Raw genomic sequence first — 20,893 nt, 5'->3', positions numbered from 1 at the left:
CTCTTGGCATTAAAAAAAAAAAAAAAAAGGCAGAAGCTATCAGAAAACAGGATTTAAAATTAAATACAAATCGCCAAACTACTGATTTTAAAATAAAACCAAACAGTGACTGTTTGTACTACAGTGCACAATAAGTTCAAGCACCTTCTAAAGACACGTCACACACTGTGCCAGGCACTTGGATCTAAACAAGTTATAGTTTCTCCCTTTGTCAGCTACACCAGAAAGGGCACCCACGCTCTTCGACTGCTTTTAAAAACTAAAACAAGATTTATATTATAACAAGAATAAATTCCCATGATGCTTAGTGTTTGGCCTGGAATTCTCCAACGTAAAGTAGTCTTTTTAAAACAGTGATTATTCCCCTCCCCGTGTGAGCCACAGGGTGTAACGACATCGCTCCTCTCCAGCCAACCCCACATTCTAGTTTCTCCCTGCCCCAAATCCCTTTCCCCTTTGAGGGCTCCATTCCCCACCTGGGCCTCTTTCACCCCATTAATGCTCCGCTTCACCACCACCACCACCCCCTCCAAGGACACAACGCGTTTGCAAACCTACAAGTAGCCAATTCCAGTCACTCTGCAAGAGGATTTCACTTCTCTCTCTCCCCCCTCGTGTGCAGTCAGTAGTAGTATTTTAATAACAATTCTCCCATTTTGCTTCTCTGTGCTCTCGGCGACAGGAAACGCAGCTGCACCTCCCAACCCCAAAGAATTGCCCTATATAAACTCTAAATGGTTATCGGATACAGAGGGATTTTATATGCAAACTTCCTGAATGTGCACTTTTTACTGGGACAAGGCAATGATGTAGTAAAGCTCATTTCCCCTGCCCCAAGAAAACTGATAGCATCTGCCATAGCAGAAAATTCCTGGTCTTATCAGATCAATATACATAGTTATTTGGTCATTTACATATGCGGGTTTTTATGCGCTATCAAGCTTCGTTCTCTGTTGGAGAGGTTGTTGATACCATAGAGTCTGGCTTGCGGGTCATCCTGTCCAACTCCTCCTGAACGTTCGTCAAAACTGTTTTTTGTCCTAAAAAAAACCCCAAAAAGGACAAGGTTAAAGCCATCTCATTTCCATGAGACGTTTTAACCAATGAGTACAATCACTCTTAGATGACAATACATGATTTAATTTCTCATTATTTCCCCACCTACACAGCACAAGGTAACATCTGTGTAAAGACTGAGAAACACTCGGGTTTGACTCACTTTACAGAAATGAAATGCTGAATTTGATACCAGCACAAAGCACAAAAATATCTGCAATACGTTTCACAGCAACTAACATTTTAAAAACAACCGTGTTCAGAACTTTATATAAAAATCCACTGTACCTGTCTCTGTTAGCAGCACTGAGAGCAAAGGCTTCATTTAAACCCAGCTTTTAACCACAAGTTTTCCAAGTTGGGCAGAGCACCTGCTCACAACTCCCATTTCTTGGGTCACGCTGATACTTGCCGCGTTTGAATATTGAACAACTACCAGGAAGAGGGCTTTTATGTCTGCAGACAATGTTTCCCTCAAAAAAAGGGGACAGGAATTGCATATTCATGTAATCTCGCTGAGCAGTCCTTTCAAAGGGCTTCAATTGGAAACAGACACACCGGAGCATTTCATGGAAAGGCGGATCTTACATTTTTATATTAAGACTCAAAACTTTGTAACAATTCTCTCACTGAACCATCAGTTTGATTCTCTCTTTCTGAAAATTATAAACCCACAGACAAATTAATCACTAAAATTGGAAGGATATGTTCTAATGCTTAGAGCATACAAGCATTTAAGATTAAAAAGCTGTATTTTTAGACAAAAAAGTAGATTATATAACCATGTACAGCTTCCTTACATAGCCAAAGAATTTAACAAGCATCTGTTTTCCAGCTCAAATGTGTGTGAAATATTAGGTGGATTTTTTCCAGGGTACATGCTGAAAACATTAAGAAGGCAAGATTGGACTGTTGGAGATTTAAGAGGTTATGTCTTTGTACTTTGGAAAAAATCAAGTTAAAAGGTTACCTTGAATCACTAGAAGGGTTTTAGATTTAAGCACTAGCCATTGGCCACAGAACTCTTGCTATCAGCTACCCAATGGATACGTATTTGAATAAAATTTAAAAATTAGTACGTTAACTGTAATATAACTTACAACAGAGAACACTTTACATATAAACTTGTGGTACCTTGGAGTTAAAAAAAAGGTAAAACAATAAAAACCACACAAAATTCTTGCTCAAACAAAAATAGGTCTAAACAAAAACAGGTTCGTTGGGTTGGGTTTTTTTGTGTTTTTTGTTTTTAACTAGATGAACTGGGTGCCTAAGCCTCCAAAATAACACCAGTAACACCCAGCAGCTGCCTCCTGCAACCACCTCAGCCCGGGCAGGAAAAACAGAGCCAAGGGGTTCAACGATCCGTGGGTTTATCCACCCCCTTCCCCACCACCACGGGTGAGCACCGTTCAAAGGAGAAGAAATACAAGGGGCTGTTCTTAAGAAAATAAAAGCTTCCTCTCTGTTCTGAAATAAATTGATGCTTGCTTACACCTTCCCAACAAAAACACCATCAGGGATGGGAACGGCTTTAGAATACAAGGGGCTGTTCTTAAGAAAATAAAAACTTCCCCTCTGGTCTGAAATAAACTGATACTTGCTTTCAGCTTCCCTACAAAAACACCATCAATTAGATGTGTGCTACACAATTAGATGTATTCTCTTCCCAGGGATCCCAACTTCTGTTTACTGCACAGGAACAGAAGGGTGAAAGCAAATCTTAGAAGTTGCAAGAATCTTATAGTGGATAGAAACGGAATAACTTTTTAAATCTATAAATCCACACAAAGAAAAAGAAATAGCTACCACAGAATCCACCAACTGAAGTTCTTTGAAATATCATGGTCTGCACAGGGAAGAACATCCAGAAACACAAAGGCAAAGGAGATGGGTGAGGAACTGCAGGGCCTGGGCCTCCCACTGCCCTCCAGGCACCAGGCACCGCTCATGTGGCATCACCAGAGCATTGGGTGTGATTACACACGTCTGGGATCAGGAGTAGTTCATCTATCAATAGTTTAATAGGGAAATAATTCTGAAAGGAAAGCTCCTGAACATTAAGTGTGATGGGAATGGCAATATCAAAAAGAAACAGTTAAATAATCAGAATAGTAGTTTCTAATATTGGGTTTCCCAAGGAGTTTTGTTCAGGTAATCTTAGAAGTTGCAAGAATCTTATAGTGGATAGAAACGGAATAACTTTTTAAATCTATAAATCCACACAAAGAAAAAGAAATAGCTACCACAGAATCCACCAACTGAAGTTCTTTGAAATATCATGGTCTGCACAGGGAAGAAAGTCCAGAAACACAAAGGCAAAGGAGATGGGTGAGGAACTGCAGGGCCTGGGCCTCCCACTGCCCTCCAGGCACCAGGCACCGCTCATGTGGCATCACCAGAGCATTGGGTGTGATTACACACGTCTGGGATCAGGAGTACATCATCTATCAATAATTTAGTAGTGAAATCATTCTGAACGGGAAGCTCCTGAACATTAAGTGCAATGGGAATGCCAATGTCAAAAAGAAACAGTTAAATAATCAGAGTAGTAGTTTCTAATATCAGGTTTCCCAAGGAGTTTTGTTCAGGTGCCAAGTATTTTGATGGGTTTCTTTTATTTTCACCTAAACTCGTGCAATTATTTATCAGTAAATCCCTCAGCCAATGCAGTCACGGGCACAAACACAGAACGAACCCACCCAATCAGTGTTATCAGCTGTGTTGGATCACAATCAAATACTAAATAATTAATGAGGGAGTAACTTCAAGGTGTCATAAGACGCAATAATTCATTTAACCTTGAACTCTGGAGAGATTTCAATAGTTTGACTGGAAACTACAATCCAAACCCAATAAAGGGCATTTCCTTCAAGCAACAGTTCCGTGTTAAGAAAGGAAGGAATTCTAAAGTTTTAAAAAAAATGTAAATCAGCACTTCCTGAACATGATCAAAGCTCAAATGGTATTTCTATCCCAGCAGTGTAACTTCACTCAAAGAATCAAGTTCTAAGAGGCTTAACAGAAGCCCTGGAGTTGTGAAGTTACAGCCTTTTAGCTCTTTTTGTTTTTTAAAGACCACACACTTTGGCACTGCCACGGGTCGAGGTGTCACCTCACTGCCCAGTGTAAAGGATACACATGGTTAGACCCACACGGGCCAAATGAAATATTAAGATGCACAAACCAGCCTGAGCCCAGTACCTGATTTCTTGGCTGTGCTCTGCACTCCTCCAGCACCAGGACTCCCGGGAGAACCAGTCTTTTTGCTCAGGAGACTGTTAAAGAAACTGGCCAAGACACCTTCGCTTGCAGCATTATCTAAAAAAACAAATATATAGAGAGATCACTGAGTTGTTATTGCTGGTAAATGACAGAACTTATTTTTTTACATACATACGTAACTCCTACCCATCAAGGAAATAAACCTCCAACATGAGAGAGTCTCTCCCTGTTCAATTTAAAGACACTTGTCCTTTGCACTCTTTGGCAAAGCCAGAGATACCTGAAAGCACATTACTGCTCTTCTGCAATAAGGGGGGGTGCCACAAAATTGTAATCCAAATATTTGAAAAATAACAATATTTGGGGAAAAAAAAAAAAGGGAGAAAAATCAAACCTAAAGCTACATCATGAATTCATTCCTGTTACTAAACAAGCTATACCGCTAGTGAATAAAACCCAAAATCTTTCTACAAAAGAGGATTATTTTTTTTAAGGGAAATAACACATGATAAAAAACAGTAAAATGCTTATTCATACTTTTAATATTTGGATCTGGTTTCTTAACTGATGTTATTGGTGAGGCACTGGGTACGTTGGCGGGACCAGCTCTGCCTTGAGTCCTTGGGGATCCTGCAGGGCCTCTTGCAGGAGATTCCTGAAAAAAAGTCCAAATCACACAAATCAGAGAAGGGCTTAAATGGATTAGTTACATAGAGCAAGTGTAACATAACACATTAATTACTTTTTAAGCCTTTATACTGGCACTGTCGTGTATGCAAATTGGGGAAAACACCCCAATATTTTGGGCCTGTGTCTCCACCAAGAGAAAGGATCTCTGTAGGAAACTTTCAGTTCAATAATCACCAGATATTTCTATGCTTCCACAGCGAATCAGAATGAAGTAATTTGTACGTAACACTTTAAATATTGCCACTTTTTTGAATTTACTCTCTGCAGTTTGGGGAGACTGTGTATTTTACATTTCCAAAAGGAACCTCTGCAGGTCAGAATCACTCCCTCTCCCCGAGGAGGAGACAAACCACCCCCCAACTCCTCTCTTGGATCTACTTACTGATGCTCTTGTCGGCGTTGCTGGCTGTTTGGCAAGGAATGACTGCAAAACAACAGATTGAGAACATTAAATATATTTCAGAAACTATAAAGGAATAAAATACAGAGAAGCTGACTAACCATTAATTTATTTGATAATTTTTTTCTGGTATTTACAGGCTTCCTCTTTGGTATTTACATACTCCCAGACTTCACCACTAGAGGACAGAGTTAAAATGAGGGAATGAGCTTCAGCCCTTTGTCTCTCAGCCCTTCCAGAAGTAGAGGCCAGACCCACAGACACCCAGCTCTGTGACCTCTACGGTATTTATCATCAGCTGGGCAGGAAAATGTTATTAGGTGTTTTAAACAAGAGCAGTAAAAAGAAAATCCAAACCCAAGATGCAGCAAAGCCAAATCTGACACCTTAAAAGTCTTTTAAGCCTCTGGCTGTAAGAAAACTGCAGTGCTGAGATGTGATGTTTTAAAAGTATTTGTATTTTACACATCAACGCATCCACGTTGTGAAATTTCAAGTTAAATTCTTGCACTTCTCCCTTGAAATTTAAGTTATTTCTGTTCGCAGCATATTTTCCTTCCAACTTCACAAGATAAGTGGCTGTACTTTCTACTAGTGTTTGTTAAAAGAAGGAAAAGTCTTATTTCACATTTACAGCTGAATTTGGAAAGCTGAAAAGTGGTTTAAATGAGGAATGAAAAACTGAAGGCAACAACAGTGGAGAGCTTAATGTGCGCTCGTATTCACTAAGGTCGTATTTTCCTTCTTCCATTCTTACCTGCTGCTTCATAAGAAATACTTGTTCATCTTCTGCTGCCAGCTCTTTGTCATGGACTAGCTGTTGAACAAAATACTTTGTTATTTGAAGTAAAAGCTGAAATTACTGTAACTGGTTTTGTTTTGATGATCAAAAGGGGAAAAAAAACCCCACAATAAAAGGGCAAATCTGTAATACTATTCTTTACTTTTTAAAAACCCCCACAAACTTTCATTTTTAAGAGTAACATTAAAGTTGTAATAAAAAAACCACTAAGTATGGTAAGCAAAGGAGCATGGTAAGGAGCATGGTAAGGAGCATTGATTTCCAAATACTGGGGCTTGAGCTAAAACCATTAAGTATGTAAGAAAGTTGTGAAAGAACACTTCCAATATAGACTATAATGTATTTTCATTTACAATTTTCCATATTATCCATTGTACATATATCCTATTCCCATGTGCCTATAGTCACAAAATCAGCAATGTACAGAATTTATATGCATTATTTACTACTCTTGCCTTACATGAAGAAATCTGTCATTAATAACATGTTAATGCAATAACAATATACTGTCTTCTTTTACAAGATTTGCCTTTGCATGGGAACCTCAACGCCATGTGTGCACATATGGAAATTGGTCAAGTCCTACAACAATATTCTCCTTTTTTGAAAAGTGTTTTTGCCCCCCACATGCAAAAAAGTTCACCTGAAATGGTTATTCTTGGACCACCTTTCATTCACAAAGGCCTCTGGTGTTTGTTTGCAGTTATTTTAAATCATTGGAAAATGAAAGCCTGATGCTTCACGCATTTGGATACAACAAAAATTAAATTTAGATTTGGAGTTCTTCAATAGTAATGATTATTAGTAGCCAAGCAAACTGCATTGATTTGTCAGGAGGCAGGGAAGAATTTCCCCTTTTTTACCTTTCTTACAGGAGGTTTTACAATGAAGTCCTCGTACGCATCTTCTGGTTTCACTGTCGTGAAGTTTTCATGTAAGATGGCGATTTTCTTTTCGTTGTCCCAACCAGCAGGTCTGTAACGAGAAGGAAAGCTTTGCCTTTTCACTCACAAAAAACACTTCTACAGAGACCATTTCTTTACTGCCCCTTATCTGAATAAGGCAATTATAGGTCAGTCCTAATCCTCAGCTCAATTCCACAGACACTAAAAAGCCAGTGTTTATACTCAGTGTCAAGTAACCCAAGTAACATGCACTAAGCTGATTTTTTAATTCAGGATTTCAGGATACACACTATAAGCTTTTGAAAACACAAATCATTCAAGTTATTTATATAAATAAGTTATATGAAGTGTAGTGCTTAATAGAAAACAAGCTGAAATCTTGCTTATACAATTGACTTACATAAAAACTGCATCCTTCTCTACCACTAAGGCAGGTGTGGTAAACTGGAAACCGTATGTTTTATGTACAATGTACTTATACAACAGATCAAGGTTCTTTTCCTCCTTAACCGATGTATAAATCAAGGCAGCCCCATCTGATTACTTATTTAAGGAAAACGCTGTAAGATACAGTTTTTCAATTATATTAAGAATTCCAAACCAGGACCTAATGGCCCCACATCTACTGGATGTAATTTTGAGGAGCAGTCGAAGGCAGAAGCGATGGCCATTCAGAATTCAGGGAGAGGAAGGGGGTCCAAGAGGAGAAGATTCATGATACTTTCCTTTGACATACACAAGTTGCCTTCCCTCCCTGGGCACTTAACTTTGAAAAAGTCAAAAAACTTGAGGTACAGCTGAGATCTCATGTTTATGTGGAAACTGCAAGTTCTGAGGGAAAATCTAGCAAAAGCACCTCACAAAGTGCAAGACAAGTCCTTTGTAAAGGAAAAGCTCCAAATCCCATGCAAAATTTAAAATCTATAATAAAGTTTTACATATCTCTCACCATTTTCAAAACAAGTGCTACACAGTAAATACCTAAATACCAAGCAATCTTGAAGTGCAATTTCTCAGATTAACGTTATATGCAATTCAACACCAAAAGGTGTTTCCCTGGTTTCCATCTCTCTGGAGCAGGAAAGGATACACTGTAAGCAGAATCTACGGATGTGTGACTGAATGAAGTCGAAGTGTTCTTCTCTGTAATCGTGCTCCTTCTCTAATACACTCACCGCGTCGCACTGGAGGGAAGGCAGGAAAACAAAACCAGAAAAACCCAGTCATTTACTTCCAGCACATCTTAAAACTTTTTCCTTAATACCCACACATCATATTTACTTCGGGCCTTCAGCTTTAAAATGTCACTGATAAACCAAAAGATAAAGTAATTAACATGTAATTGATAAGGTTATTACTCTTCTGCAAAATTAAAAATTGATACTGGTGGCAGAAACTTAGTTTTTAAAATAAATCCCCTTACTAGTAATCCAGACCTCGTTTTGTACATCCATACAAAGCATGTCTTCTAAAAGAGAAGTAATTCAATTTTTCCCTAGCAGCAAAAGGAGCTAGAAACTCACTTTTGTACAAACCACCAGCACAGGAATCCCCAGGTTGTGAGTCAGCACGTTTTCTCCAAGCGGCAAAGAAACGTGTTCATCCTCTTGGCCAGACGAAGGGCCTCGTCGCTGCGGTGACCCCTGGTAGCCTTCTTCAGGTTCTACATACTCTTGAAACTCCTTGATAACTATTAAGAGAGAGATCTTCTTAAGGTACAACGAAGGAACTGGTTCTTCTTTTTAAATCATAATTAATCTATGGTTAACTAGATATCTCAAGGTTTTTCTCCTTTTATAACAAGTCACTACATGAGAACAGAACACAAGCTTAAGCCTTGTTGTCCCTTCAAACAAGAGTTCTCCAAAATTTACAGCATGGAAAAGCGCAATTTGGAGCTATTACAGATACTCCAAAGTAGCTGCAAGAGCTACAGAATGCACAAATGCACCTTCCTCAACTCAACCCTTTTCGTTCCAGGGGAGCTGACAACAGAAAGTGGAGATGCAGTTTAGCAACCCAGCCTCTGCTCAGGGCAATCTGTACCTGCTCTTGGAAGACAGCACGGTGAAAACATCAATGGGCACAGAAACCACCCAGCTGAAACAGCCACCCTTTCTTATAAACCATTACTCAAGTTTCTATTACTCTACATTTCTGTTGCAGGAGTCCAGTGCTAGAAATATAAAAAATACACTGCATAAATACAGACTCAAGGACTTCTAAATGTTATCTGAAGAAACTCGGTTATCGTCTGGAAAAAGACAGTGGAGTCCAGAGGAAATGAGATGCTTTCTATGCTTTCAGTATTTTAACGTTATGGTAACAATGAGTGTTCCAGTAATACTGAATGCTGGCAAATACTGACGTGCTTATCAAATACTATTATTTCTGGGTGCTGTGACCCCACACACGCTCATCAAACCCAGGCTGCAACTTTCATCTGCAAAAATGATGTAAAAGGTGGAAGCCACAGAGCAGACAAACCTGGGTCCAGGCTGTCCCCGTGCCCTGGCACAGCAGGGCTTCCCAACGGCCAGGGCTGTCCCTCCTGTGACACCCCCACCTGGAGCCTCCATCCCCACCAAGGAGCCCATGGGTTGCCCCCGTGAAGGCATCTTTATTTCAGAGTTGGGGGGAGCTGGGGCTGGACGTACGGTGAGGAGATCTCTCTGAGAAAGCTCCCCATCTCCAGAGCATTCACAAAGAGAACGTTGTTCATCCATCCATCCATGGGCCAGGGGAGGAACTGCCACTCTGCTGCAGGGCAGCCGAGGCTGCTGAGGCTTAGGAAGTGGTAAAGCCTCAGAAAAGTACGTAATACAAATCTTGTAAAGAGAAGGCACTGCAGCTTTTCAGAACAGAACCCTTCCTGCCACAGAACGGGCACGTGGAAGGAAGAGCAAATCAGAAGAACACTTCTGTTCAAAGCTGCACTGTCTACAGTTATTATTAGAAGTATGTGTGATTCTTGTGAAAAACTCTTTTCTTTCTCTAGTCCAGAAAAAGGCTTTAAAAACTCCGTCAAAAAGACCCTAAGACGTTCAACCATCAATTCAACACATCCCAAGGTCCAAGGAAATAGAAAAGAAACTGGGATGCAGCTGCTTCTAAACCTGGGGAGGCAGTGCCTTCTGGTGGAGAGGAAGCAGCGCTGCTTTCAGAGATGCTTTCCTCCAGTACCTTTCCATACTCAACAACTAGAAATCAAAATTCCATTATATATTCTGCACATTAGGTACATTTACTAATTGTCTCACAGAAAGCAAATTAATTCCAGAGCATTTAACTGGAAAAAGGTTTAAAGTCTGACTCTTCCTAGCTCAGGATAGAAAAAACCTATTGAAGTATATTATCAGCAGATAGAAAGAGCACCATTTATGCCCAGTACAATCATTCAGATAAGCCTCTCTGGCTTAATCAGATGTAAAAGAGTATTTGACAACACTGTTCTCAGTCTGCTACAGCACTGTAATCAGACAACAGTAGTTTCCTAGGCTTTGTTCACATCAAAGCAGAGAAATCTTTACCAAGATATCTATTAGTGTAAACCCCCTCAAACTTGGGCAAGGAAAGCCTCTCTTGAGAACAGTAAGTCTCTGGCAGTATCACACAAACTCAAGACACCCCAAGAATTTTACTAATAGAAATGACAGCAAATGCAACATAGAAACCTCAGAAATGTGGTGGCACATTGTCACAAACTCCTGCTGCCATTCATTTGACAACTCAGTAATGCTCTGCTACCTGTCACTAAGATTGAGTACTAGGAATGGCCTGACACTAGAAAAATTATCAACAGGTCATGGTATGTCATAAAAATCACACCTCCACTGCAGCGTGCTAATCTATCTACCAAACTTGTGGGTTATCTAGGTAAAAACCCTTTTATTTAGCCTTTTGCTAAATAAATGAAAGAGCAAACAAATGCAGGTTCCCAGTTCAGTGTCTGGGTCTCATGTTACTGCTCGTTTACACAAGCTCCCGGAAGCCAACTAGAACAAGAGTGGAGGTACCTTCATGTCACAGGAGCAACTGAGCCAAGTACCACCAAGAAAGGGATTCACAATTAGTCTTAGGTTTGTCACAACAATATGACAATAAAAATAACAAAACAATCCTTGGTCCTGTTTAAGTGCAATAAGGAAATGGCAGACAAACCACAACTTACTGATCTGGATGGATCACAAAAGCACTCAACAGCAGAACAAGAAAAACACAGGAAACCTGAGACAATCGTTCCATATTTGCACTCAATTTCACAATCAATTTACACACTTTTAACCTTTTGGTGTGCTATCCTTACTGATCATAAATTTTAGTCTTGTGAAAAGAATTCCTAGGGCAAAGGAAGTTTTTTTTTTATCTTTTAGCTTAAGAATTCTTTCAGCTGTATGTCAGGAAAAAAAAAAAGAAAATGCAGAGAACTTCAAACTAATTCAGCTTGAATGGGACACTACTTAATTTTCAGAAAAGTGTTACTGTGTTTCACATCTTTAGCTTCCAACGCTCCAGAGACCATTAACAGAATAGCCATGTTACCAGCGTACTTCCTTTCTGCACTTCTTGATTCTTGATAGTTGTCTTTTCTGCTTTGCTGTCATAAACAGGGAGGCAAAATTTAGAACTTCCCTGAAATAAATATTCACATGTGTCCCGTATAAACAATGATTCGTCATAATCGAGATTGAATTAAAATGCAACATTTGAATTAACACTATTTATCTGAATCCACATTAATCAAGGTTTTAGCGAGGAATTTCCAGAGCAGCTCAGTGACAGGAGTGAGCGCAGACAAACAACGCTCTTGGGATACTCTAAATATTTCCATTTCTTTCAAGGCAGCCTGTTGCTTCCGTCTGTGTGTCCTGCCTCCCGTTCTGGGAGCTCTTTATCACAAGGGAAAGCCTCTCGTGTACCAGATGGAGCCCCACGTCACCCAGCCAAGAGCCAGGATCTCAAATAGCAAACACAAGACAAAAGGCTGGGTGGAGAGAGGCCACGAAAACCTTGGGAGCAGAGACAAGCAGTCCAAAGTTCATTCCACCGGGAAGGGTCAGACAAATAAAGGATTTCTGGAAGCTGGTCACAAGATCCTAGTAATGGAGAAAGCAACCCAGCAGCACCTGAAAGGTGTGCTTATGGGATAATGCTAGAAAATGTCTTCTTGGGGTCAACAAGAAGGACTGGTTGCTGGTCACACTGGGGACCTGCACACTCCAGCCTGCACCCTCTTTCTAGGTTTTGACTCCCTACTTTGCATAAGCCCTTTATTATCCCAGTTTTTTCACAGCCAGGGTGTTACAACACAGCGATTCTCCATTTTTAAATGGTAGTTTATCTCAGGAAGAGGAAAACTGTGCTGGTGTAGCTTTATTGATGGACTGTAGTCACAAGGCCTTCTTCATGCCCGTGTGCTCTGTGCTCTCCGAGCAGTTACACAGATATAATTTGCTCTTCAGAGAATTACAAGCTACGGTGGCCAACGCTTTGAGCACGGATCTGGCCTGGGGTCTTCTGCAAGAACTCAGAAGACAAGCATCTGAGATGACACACGTGTCCTACACGGAGCCCAAGAAAAGGAGAGAGAGGGAAGTTTGGGAGGGGAGACACTGAGGCCCCTGTTCTACTTGCAGACTGATGCAGGACCCAGTTTCACCTCTGGTTTTCATCACAGGATGGCCACGGAGTCCTGCAAACATGTGAACTGGGCAGCTCTCAAATTCTCCTTTTCCCTCAACTCTATTAAAGCACAACAGCAACCAGGAATTTCTACGCTAATTTAGAAATAAACGATTTAGAATAATATAGAAATCTCTAAGCCAATACTATTGGAATGCCTCAGTTCCCCAAACACGGTGCTAATGCTTTGCCGTAGCTATAACTGGCTCCTCCACACAGTACTGTCTCAGTAAAGGCTGAGAACACTTCTCTTTCCAAAAGTAAGATTTAAATGCACAAATCCTGCATTTACTTGGATTGCCACAAAATTTGGTGTGTCTCGGGAAGTGCAAATTGTGTCAGCTAGTGTATTTTGAGACTAGAACTGCCTTTCCATCTCCCATTCCCAAAAAAATCTCTCACATGTGCAAAAAAACCCCAAACTTTTTCCCTTAAAAGTTGTCAGGTTGTTTGTTGTTTTTTTTTAATATAACCTGGTGATCACAGCCAGGTGGTGTCAATCTTTAAGTTTAAAGTCTGGGTGGCACGCTGTAGGCACTAGCCCTTTGGGAAAGCAGTATTTAGCACTCAGAAGGGAGATGAGCTCTCCAAATCTATCCAAACCCTCACATGCCAAACACATTACACTGCTCCCTAAAGTGAGTGTAAGGCAGCGACCAGACACTCTTTGCAAGGTTTAAACTCTGCAGCACAGCAGCCACTCCCCCTGAGCAAAAGCAGCACCCAGCAAGGATGAGGGGGAATCTACACTTTCAGCTGAAAAGGAATGCATGTTGCTAAGGTCTTTTCCACCCAAGGAATTTATTTTGGAGTAATTCAATATGAAAACAGAAAAAAAGTCTCAACATTCAGAACTATTTTAGGAAAGAAAAGAAGCTGCAGGAAACAATACTGCAGCGATGACTGCTTGCCAAGTGCCACATTCTTTCCTGACACGGATATGCCAGGAAAGAAAGTTAATTTACACAACGTTCCTGAAGTCAGAGGGTAGGGGTGGCTGTAGTGAGAGACAACCACATGTACCAGCAGCACAGTCCCAGGCTCGGGGAAAAACAGGGGCAGAGAGAGCTCCTGGAAGACAAGCCCTGCACAGGAACGGGACCTGGCTTAGACAGACTGCTCACTTCATTACTGGATTCTGTCACAATTTTAAAAAGTGTGATTCTGTATGGAGTTAGTTTTTTAAAAATTGGCCTTTTAAAAATCAAATTATCAAAGTCTCATTACTGCAAGGGATTTAGACCCTTAATTCAGCTGGTGATTCGTTAGCACAGCAAAACTGGAAGAGCTGTTTAAAGCCAACTAGAGTCTACTTGAATTAGAGCCATAATCACAACTTCAGAGTAATTCTTATCCAACCCATTCTCAAAATGCTAATCTGAAGAAATTTATCAGTGTGATAAGAAAGGTGTGAGAGCTATTTTTTTTTTAAAAAGAGACAAGAATGTATAGGTGCCAAAAGACTTACACTTCTGTTCCATGTCTCTCATCTCTTCTGGAGGAATTTTCATCTTATCAATATGTTCTTGCAAGACACTGGCCCATTTCTGTAAAGACTCCATAACAGTCCAAGGTCTAGACATATCTGCCACAAAGACTACAATGGTGTCCTGCAGGGACTCCGCCGAAACCGCAAACTTCAACAGCCCTTTATGGTATAAGTCTCCATCCAGGATCCAAACGTTGCAGCGAGTGTGATCTGAAAGGAAAAGGTACAGCTGTAACTCCACAGATGCCAACTTTTTGCCTTCCTCACAGTAAAGAGATGAGCACCTCGGTGTTAAATGAAAGACCAAAGCCAAGCTACCAGAAATCTTGCCTGTTTATTTTCAAAAGATGCATAAATATCGACGTTACTCAGTAGATGCTTTCATTTAACAGGATTTTTTTCTTGGTTCAGAATCTTTTCGTTTAAAAAAATAACTTCTGTGCTTTGCCTTTTACTAAGGCCAGCTGACACACTGGTTTTTAGACGCTGCACAGCATTCCTGAATTTGAAATATGCATATTCCAAGTAAAAGCAGAATACGAGTGACACACATGCAGCTCCAAGTTCAGAAGGGGGTGGTTGGGACCGAGCCCCGCAGAGAAGCCTTCTCTGTCCCTCAGACACATAAGCTGGTTTAACATCTCTCAGCAGAACTAAGCCACAAACAAGATGCAGGCAGTAAGCAGCTTAGGTTTCCTGCACAGGAGGAGGAGCAGCAAAGACATGATAAACTACAACACACCAAACTTTGAAGTTGGGCAACCTGCTCTTAATTCACACTGACTTGGCTCCTGCTTTCAGACTCCTTACAAAAGAGCTGGTATTTTAGTTTTTATGTTTCTCCCCCCAGTGTTTTGATAGTGATTAGGTATTTTTTGTTGAAATGCAAGGTGAGGAGGTGAGAAGAATCAGCTCGGACAGACAGCTGGCAGGAGAAGCTTTATCCCAAACATGAGGAAGAACAGAAGAAACTGGAAAGGGAGCACCATCCAGGAATGATGTGACAGACACTCTGAACAACCAATTCTGCCCAAATTAAAAAAAAAATTACATTATCCTCAGAACTTCCTCCTGAAAAGGAACAACTCCATTTGTTTCTATCTTCTAGACTCTTCCTAGTACCTCTTCCAAAGTAGTTCCCATTCCACTACAGCTGTCCAGAGGGAACAGGGGGTCTCCATAGATATTACATACTAGATATGTGAATTCTGAACTACATGGGTCAGCAAAACAATCACTGCAGCAGAGCCAAGATTCTCAAAACAGCCACTGAGCTTCACCATTACTCTGCCTCACTACATTTCCCTGCCCTGTGCTCCAGATCTTTTAACTTCACAAAATAAATCCAGTTGCTGCGGCTATCATAACTTTAAGAAAGAATCCATCAAAAACACTGCCTCTAGAAAAAGGAAAAAAAAAAAGAGCAGAGATATACATACTACCTTGCTAATCAGGTCTTGCGTAGAATTACTGAGCAGCCAAGTTACAGCCAGATTACATCAAGATCTATCTGTGGGCAGACTTCATTTAGCATTTGCGATGCTCCTGCTGTCAGGCTGTCATGAGACATTCCAGCATCAGCCAGCACACACACAGGCCGAGAGGTATGTCTTTAACTTAAAGATCTTCTTTCTTCCAAATGTGGATTCACCCTTTGCAGTAAACAGTCTGAATAATCGTCTTGTATCTAAGAAATCTGCATATTCATCAATTGTTGGACACCATCTCCCTGGTACCACAGGGGATTCTCACAGCACTGGATACACCAAACTAAAGCTCTCGGAAAGACTAGTAAAAGTTTGGAAAAGCAGCAAGGAAGCCCGGACATAATGTGAGCACTGTCACAGGTTTATGGTTACACAAGAGTAAATGAAACATCTCTGCAGGACTCTCTTGTCCTCTGCATTCCAGAAGCAGCCTTTGTATATTCCCAAAAGCAGAAACCTACCAGGGAATAAAGGCCCTGTCAGCTTTCTAGGAGTGAAAGGTGATTAACAGACATTAACTAGGTCTATGCACAACTGTCGCTTTGAAGCAAATATGAAAGTTTAAAAAACTGAACTGAAGTCTACCCGTAGTCTATGAAAGTTTACAGCTCTCAGCAGCACTTCCATAGTTTCTCCTGTGGCAGTGCTTTCATCACAGCAAAGACTTTCACACCTCAGCAAGTAACAAAAATTATTAAATACCCTAATTCACTGCTAAGTCACTTTTTTCAGCCAAATTCTAAAGGTTACCAAGGTTTTGTTTGCTAAACACCTCTGTCCTACTTAAGGATTCAGTTTCTGCTTAACATCTAGAATACAGACTGGAACTAGAATAGAGGTGGAACCAGAATGCAGTTGGAACTATCACTCAAATGAAATCAATCTGCTGGGGAACTGGGAGCCTAGCACTCACACTAAGATGTACTTTAAAAAAAGATAACACTGTATGAAAATGAAAGGTTTTCCTCCTTTCCAACTCTAATCATTCTATGATCCTATGGCTCGTGATTTACATTTGCTACAAATAGAAAACACCCTTAAAAATACAGTACTGGTGGTTCACAGTTTGGTGAGGACTCGATGGCAAATTCAACTTTGTCAGCACCAGCTCAAGCTCCAATTAGTCCGATGATGTGAATGGTATCGGGGCCTTTCACAGCAGCTACAACACAAGACACCAAACCAGGGCAAACAGTTACCAGAGCCTGTTGGAAAAGCAGGTGCTACCTACTAAAGACCATTAAAATAGCTGCTAAAACTGCAATTCTTAATCCTGTGAATATTTCATTATCCCTTCAGCCACGAAGAAGAGTTTCCAGCTTTGATGAATTTTACTACAGATGGTCGATCCTGTGAACTGCAACTACATCTCCCGCCTCTACTCAAAAGGTATCAGGGTGATTAGATATCCCTTGTCCAAGCTGTCAAGAGAAGCAAAACAGGGAAAAATAATTTTCAAGAAAACTAATCTCAAGATGTTGACAAAAAAACCCCCCAATTTCCCCATTAGAAACTGGTATACCAGCAGCACTTGGCTCAACCTGGAACAACCAGTTCAACTGGAATATGCATATGATATGACTGAGGCCAGTCCAAACCTGAGGCAAAACCCCAAGACTACCTGATTTTGTTACAAGTAAGAACGCCACAAGAGAACGGCTCTGCTTGGTTGGCACATTTGGCAGAGTCAGGAGAACTGCACTGCACTGGTAATTTGAGGCAGTTCACCCGAAAGTGCTCTACAGCGCTTTTAATTGCCAGGTAACCCATAGAGCACCGCCACAAAACCAGTCCAGGGAGTTTGTCTCACTGCCTGCCTCTACATCCTCACCTTAGCCCTGCCCCAGCACCGCCAGACACTGACGGCTACTCTAGAAACACATGTCCTTTAACGAAATTACGCAGAGCCTCTCTGCTGCCTCCTACGAATTAAGAGTCTCAGCTCTCAAAAATTAAGATTCTTAATTCTAAGATCCCCAGACTAACCAGCAGAGATACAAAGCATCTGCTCATCACAAAGAAAGGCATAAAATTGGCACAAAACGCAGTGGTGATGTGCATCTTGCCATCTGAGCTGGGGACCAGCCTCTGCCACAAAACAAGGGGATGACGGTGAAAACCAAAAAGGTAGTGAGCATCTGTGTCAGCCATGGGTTCCTTCAAAAAAGAGGTGTTTTCTACACATTGGTTTAACTTTTTTTATATATATATAAAAGAACAATTTAATCACTGATCTAATCTTTAGGGAAAAAGACAAAAGTGACTGTAAACTAAAATCCACACCTAGCAATTGAGAGTCATTCTACTTCAGTGTAGGAGGAGCCAGAATCAAATATGCCTTAAGGAGGAAGGGGCAGAGGAGACAAGAAGCAATACAGATTTTCCTTAAGACTTCCAAAGGGAGATTTGAGGTAGACAGTGACTCGGCACTTTGACCAAAATATTTCTCCTGGACAGAATAAACTCTTCTGAAACGAAGATAAAAAAAGGCAAAGAGAGCAAAACAAGCTTCCGGTACCTGGGAGAGAAGCTGGAGATCTCTCACTCCACTACAGTTTCAGTTACCAGGGATTTGACACCCCTGGAAAGCCTTGTGGTTTGTTGGTCCTGAATAGGTTGGGGTATAATAAAAAGGAGATCCCCTCAAAACTGAGTATGTGACAGTGAGCTCCTAAACGCCTGCTTTCTGATTCTTTATGGCCTCAAAAAATTGTGGGTCAATTACAAAGGCTTTGTTCCTAAATCTCTACCTGAGCAAATACGCATCTAAAGTCTGCAAAGTTTTTAAAGAGGCAGAATCAAACCTGTCCTAGAGAAGGAAGAGCGTTATCTTTGCCTGCTGGGAGGTCCTGACCCACTTTGCTATTTATTTTGCTTGCTGATGACACTAATGAGACAGAAAGGAAGAAGGCGTGTATTATTAGATCCTAACACATCCGTTACAGGGATGCATGAAGACCTGAATTCTCCAGCTGAGCCTGGTAGTCAAAAATGTCCCTTTTTTCCCTGCTAGTGCTGTCTGAGCTCTTATGACAGGCTTCTCCTAATCACCGCAAATACTTCTTAGTTCCAGATACCCAGGAAGAGCCCCAAAATACTTCCAAAGTAGGGACATCCTTGAGGCTTGATAGACAGCACCAGGAAAAGTAGCAGACCAAACATTTTTCTGCTTATAATACCATCCCCTTTGATGTTGCAAGAAGCCTGGTGTCACAGGCTCTCTGAATGCTCCTCACCATAGGGGATTTTTCTCCCCCTTGACGTATTTATGCAGCACTCAAGAAGATTGCGCACGGTGAGAAAGCACTTACACCAAGAACCTGAGGAACGACTCAGCACTTAAAAACACAGCACAAAGGGTTTTTAGGAACTGGAAGATTATTTGTCCACTGAAGACGCAGGCAATGTCCTCATCCTTTAGTTGTGCCTAACTTAGTATCCAGAGAGTTTATTACCACGTGAGCGCGGGACCAATCTCCATAACAACCAGTCACATATGGCACTTAATCACTCGTGCAAGCCTTCAGTACATTTCCATTTCCAAAATGCCATTACAGGATCTTCCTAGTACCTTTGTTTTCAGCAACACGGGTGAACCACCACCATTGCTCCCCTCTTCTGAGCTGAGAACTCAGAAGGAAATTGTGAACAGGAAGATTGTCATTCCCTGTTTTTGAAGAGGAAAAGTAATACAAAGAGGTCCAGCCGTTTGCCCCGAATGAGACAAGCAGAAGCAGATCTAGTAGCAAGGATATCAAACTCACTCCCCATCTCTTCCTGTCCCTAACCTTTCTAAAAATAGGAGTACTCGGATCATTAGACCTGCTTTTAAACAGTCTCTTGTCATCATCCCCCTCTCACATAGTAGAGAAGAACAAGCATCAACAGCCACAAAGAGAAAGACAAGGGGCAATGAAACAAGCTCCAATTTGGGAAAGGAAAATACTAATTCTGACTTTGTGTTCTGTTCTTCACTCATTCAAACTCTAATGTCTCCGTTACAGTTAACCAAAATTCTGCACCCACCCTCTGTGAGAAAACACCAACCCCCCTGACGCCCCCAAATCCCTCCTGAGAATTAAATTCTCCTGGCTGTATCAGTTACTTTCCACGGTTATCGAGGAGTCATACCAAACCACAATCTATCTGCAATAAGTCAACATCAGCAAATGGATCTGCCCTAAAAGTAAATGGATCCCGAGCGCTGCTCACGTGTACCTCTTCCTCACGCACAGGTCAAGCCCTCAGAAGGGCAAGGGGGGGAAGGTACATCGGACACAAAGTGCATTTCACTTCTAAGACACTGATACAGCTTCTAAAACATACCCAACAACGCCGGCATCAACTGCCTGGGCGTGACCCAAAATACACTGATGAAACCGCAGTGAGAGAGAAAGCACGTCAGCTCCTTAATTACAGCAAAGAGATTACATGTAAAATGAACTTACCATCTCTGTCTTCATCGTGAATGTTTAGGTACAAGTATTCCAGGCCTCTTCCTTTCTTGCCGTGCTCTGCTCCCTGTATTTTAGCCATAAGCGTGGTTTTACCTGAACCATCATCACCTGCCAGTAAGTTTTTACAGGGAAGAAAGGCAATTTCAGAATTAACTTTAACTTTGCAGAAAAGATTTTTGAAGACACACTTAAGTAATGAGAAGTATCATTGTACATTTTGGGGCCACGGATATTTTATTTGTGTTTTTTTTTTTCCTCCAAGTATCCCAGCTAAAAGCAATGGCTTATATCATGACAACAGGAATGAAGCTCTTCAATATTCTGTGTTACACTGCATTTGTTTAGATATAAACAAAAGTCTAGATCTGTTATAAATCTAACAGCATACACCAGAAAGAACGTAAACCCACCAGCCTGAAGACAAAAATACCAGAGTTTATATAACACAACCTGATGGGTCAGCTCCTTCGCATCATTGTTTTAAACACACTTTGTTTCTACAAAAAAGAAACCTCCGAAACAACCCACCACCCCCATATGCTACTTACCAAAAACAAGAATATTCTTGCCCGATGGCAATTTAGATCTTGACCGGGTAGAAACTTCACTCAGGATGGAGGACCTGGAAGAGGAGCGGTGTTCTGGGTGGTGTGACGGGTGCCGGGACGCACACACACCCTCACACAAACACCCTCACACA

General features: G+C 41.1%; 1 protein-coding gene across 1 annotated transcript in view; it reads right to left on the bottom strand.

Moving 5' to 3' along the window:
* Positions 1–766: 766 nt before the first annotated feature.
* LOC106888110 (cytoplasmic dynein 1 light intermediate chain 2-like) overlaps positions 767–20,893 on the bottom strand; it is a 21,997-nt gene continuing 1,870 nt past the window's right edge. Inside the window, exons 3-13 of the mRNA XM_014942137.1 lie at positions 20,185–20,301; positions 14,229–14,459; positions 8,602–8,768; positions 8,169–8,262; positions 7,479–7,614; positions 7,037–7,148; positions 6,129–6,188; positions 5,354–5,395; positions 4,819–4,936; positions 4,261–4,377; positions 767–1,040 (exon numbers count right to left, since the gene is read on the bottom strand). Coding sequence (XP_014797623.1) covers positions 937–1,040; positions 4,261–4,377; positions 4,819–4,936; positions 5,354–5,395; positions 6,129–6,188; positions 7,037–7,148; positions 7,479–7,614; positions 8,169–8,262; positions 8,602–8,768; positions 14,229–14,459; positions 20,185–20,301 — 1,298 coding nt within the window. The 3' untranslated portion in view covers positions 767–936. The remainder of the gene's footprint in view (positions 1,041–4,260; positions 4,378–4,818; positions 4,937–5,353; positions 5,396–6,128; positions 6,189–7,036; positions 7,149–7,478; positions 7,615–8,168; positions 8,263–8,601; positions 8,769–14,228; positions 14,460–20,184; positions 20,302–20,893) is intronic.

The sequence above is a fragment of the Calidris pugnax genome, unplaced genomic scaffold (genome assembly GCF_001431845.1).
Source record: "Calidris pugnax isolate Ruff unplaced genomic scaffold, ASM143184v1 scaffold28, whole genome shotgun sequence".
Lineage (NCBI taxonomy): Eukaryota > Metazoa > Chordata > Aves > Charadriiformes > Scolopacidae > Calidris > Calidris pugnax.
Note: the sequence above shows the minus strand (reverse complement) of the source record. Positions and strands in the feature narration are given on the sequence as shown.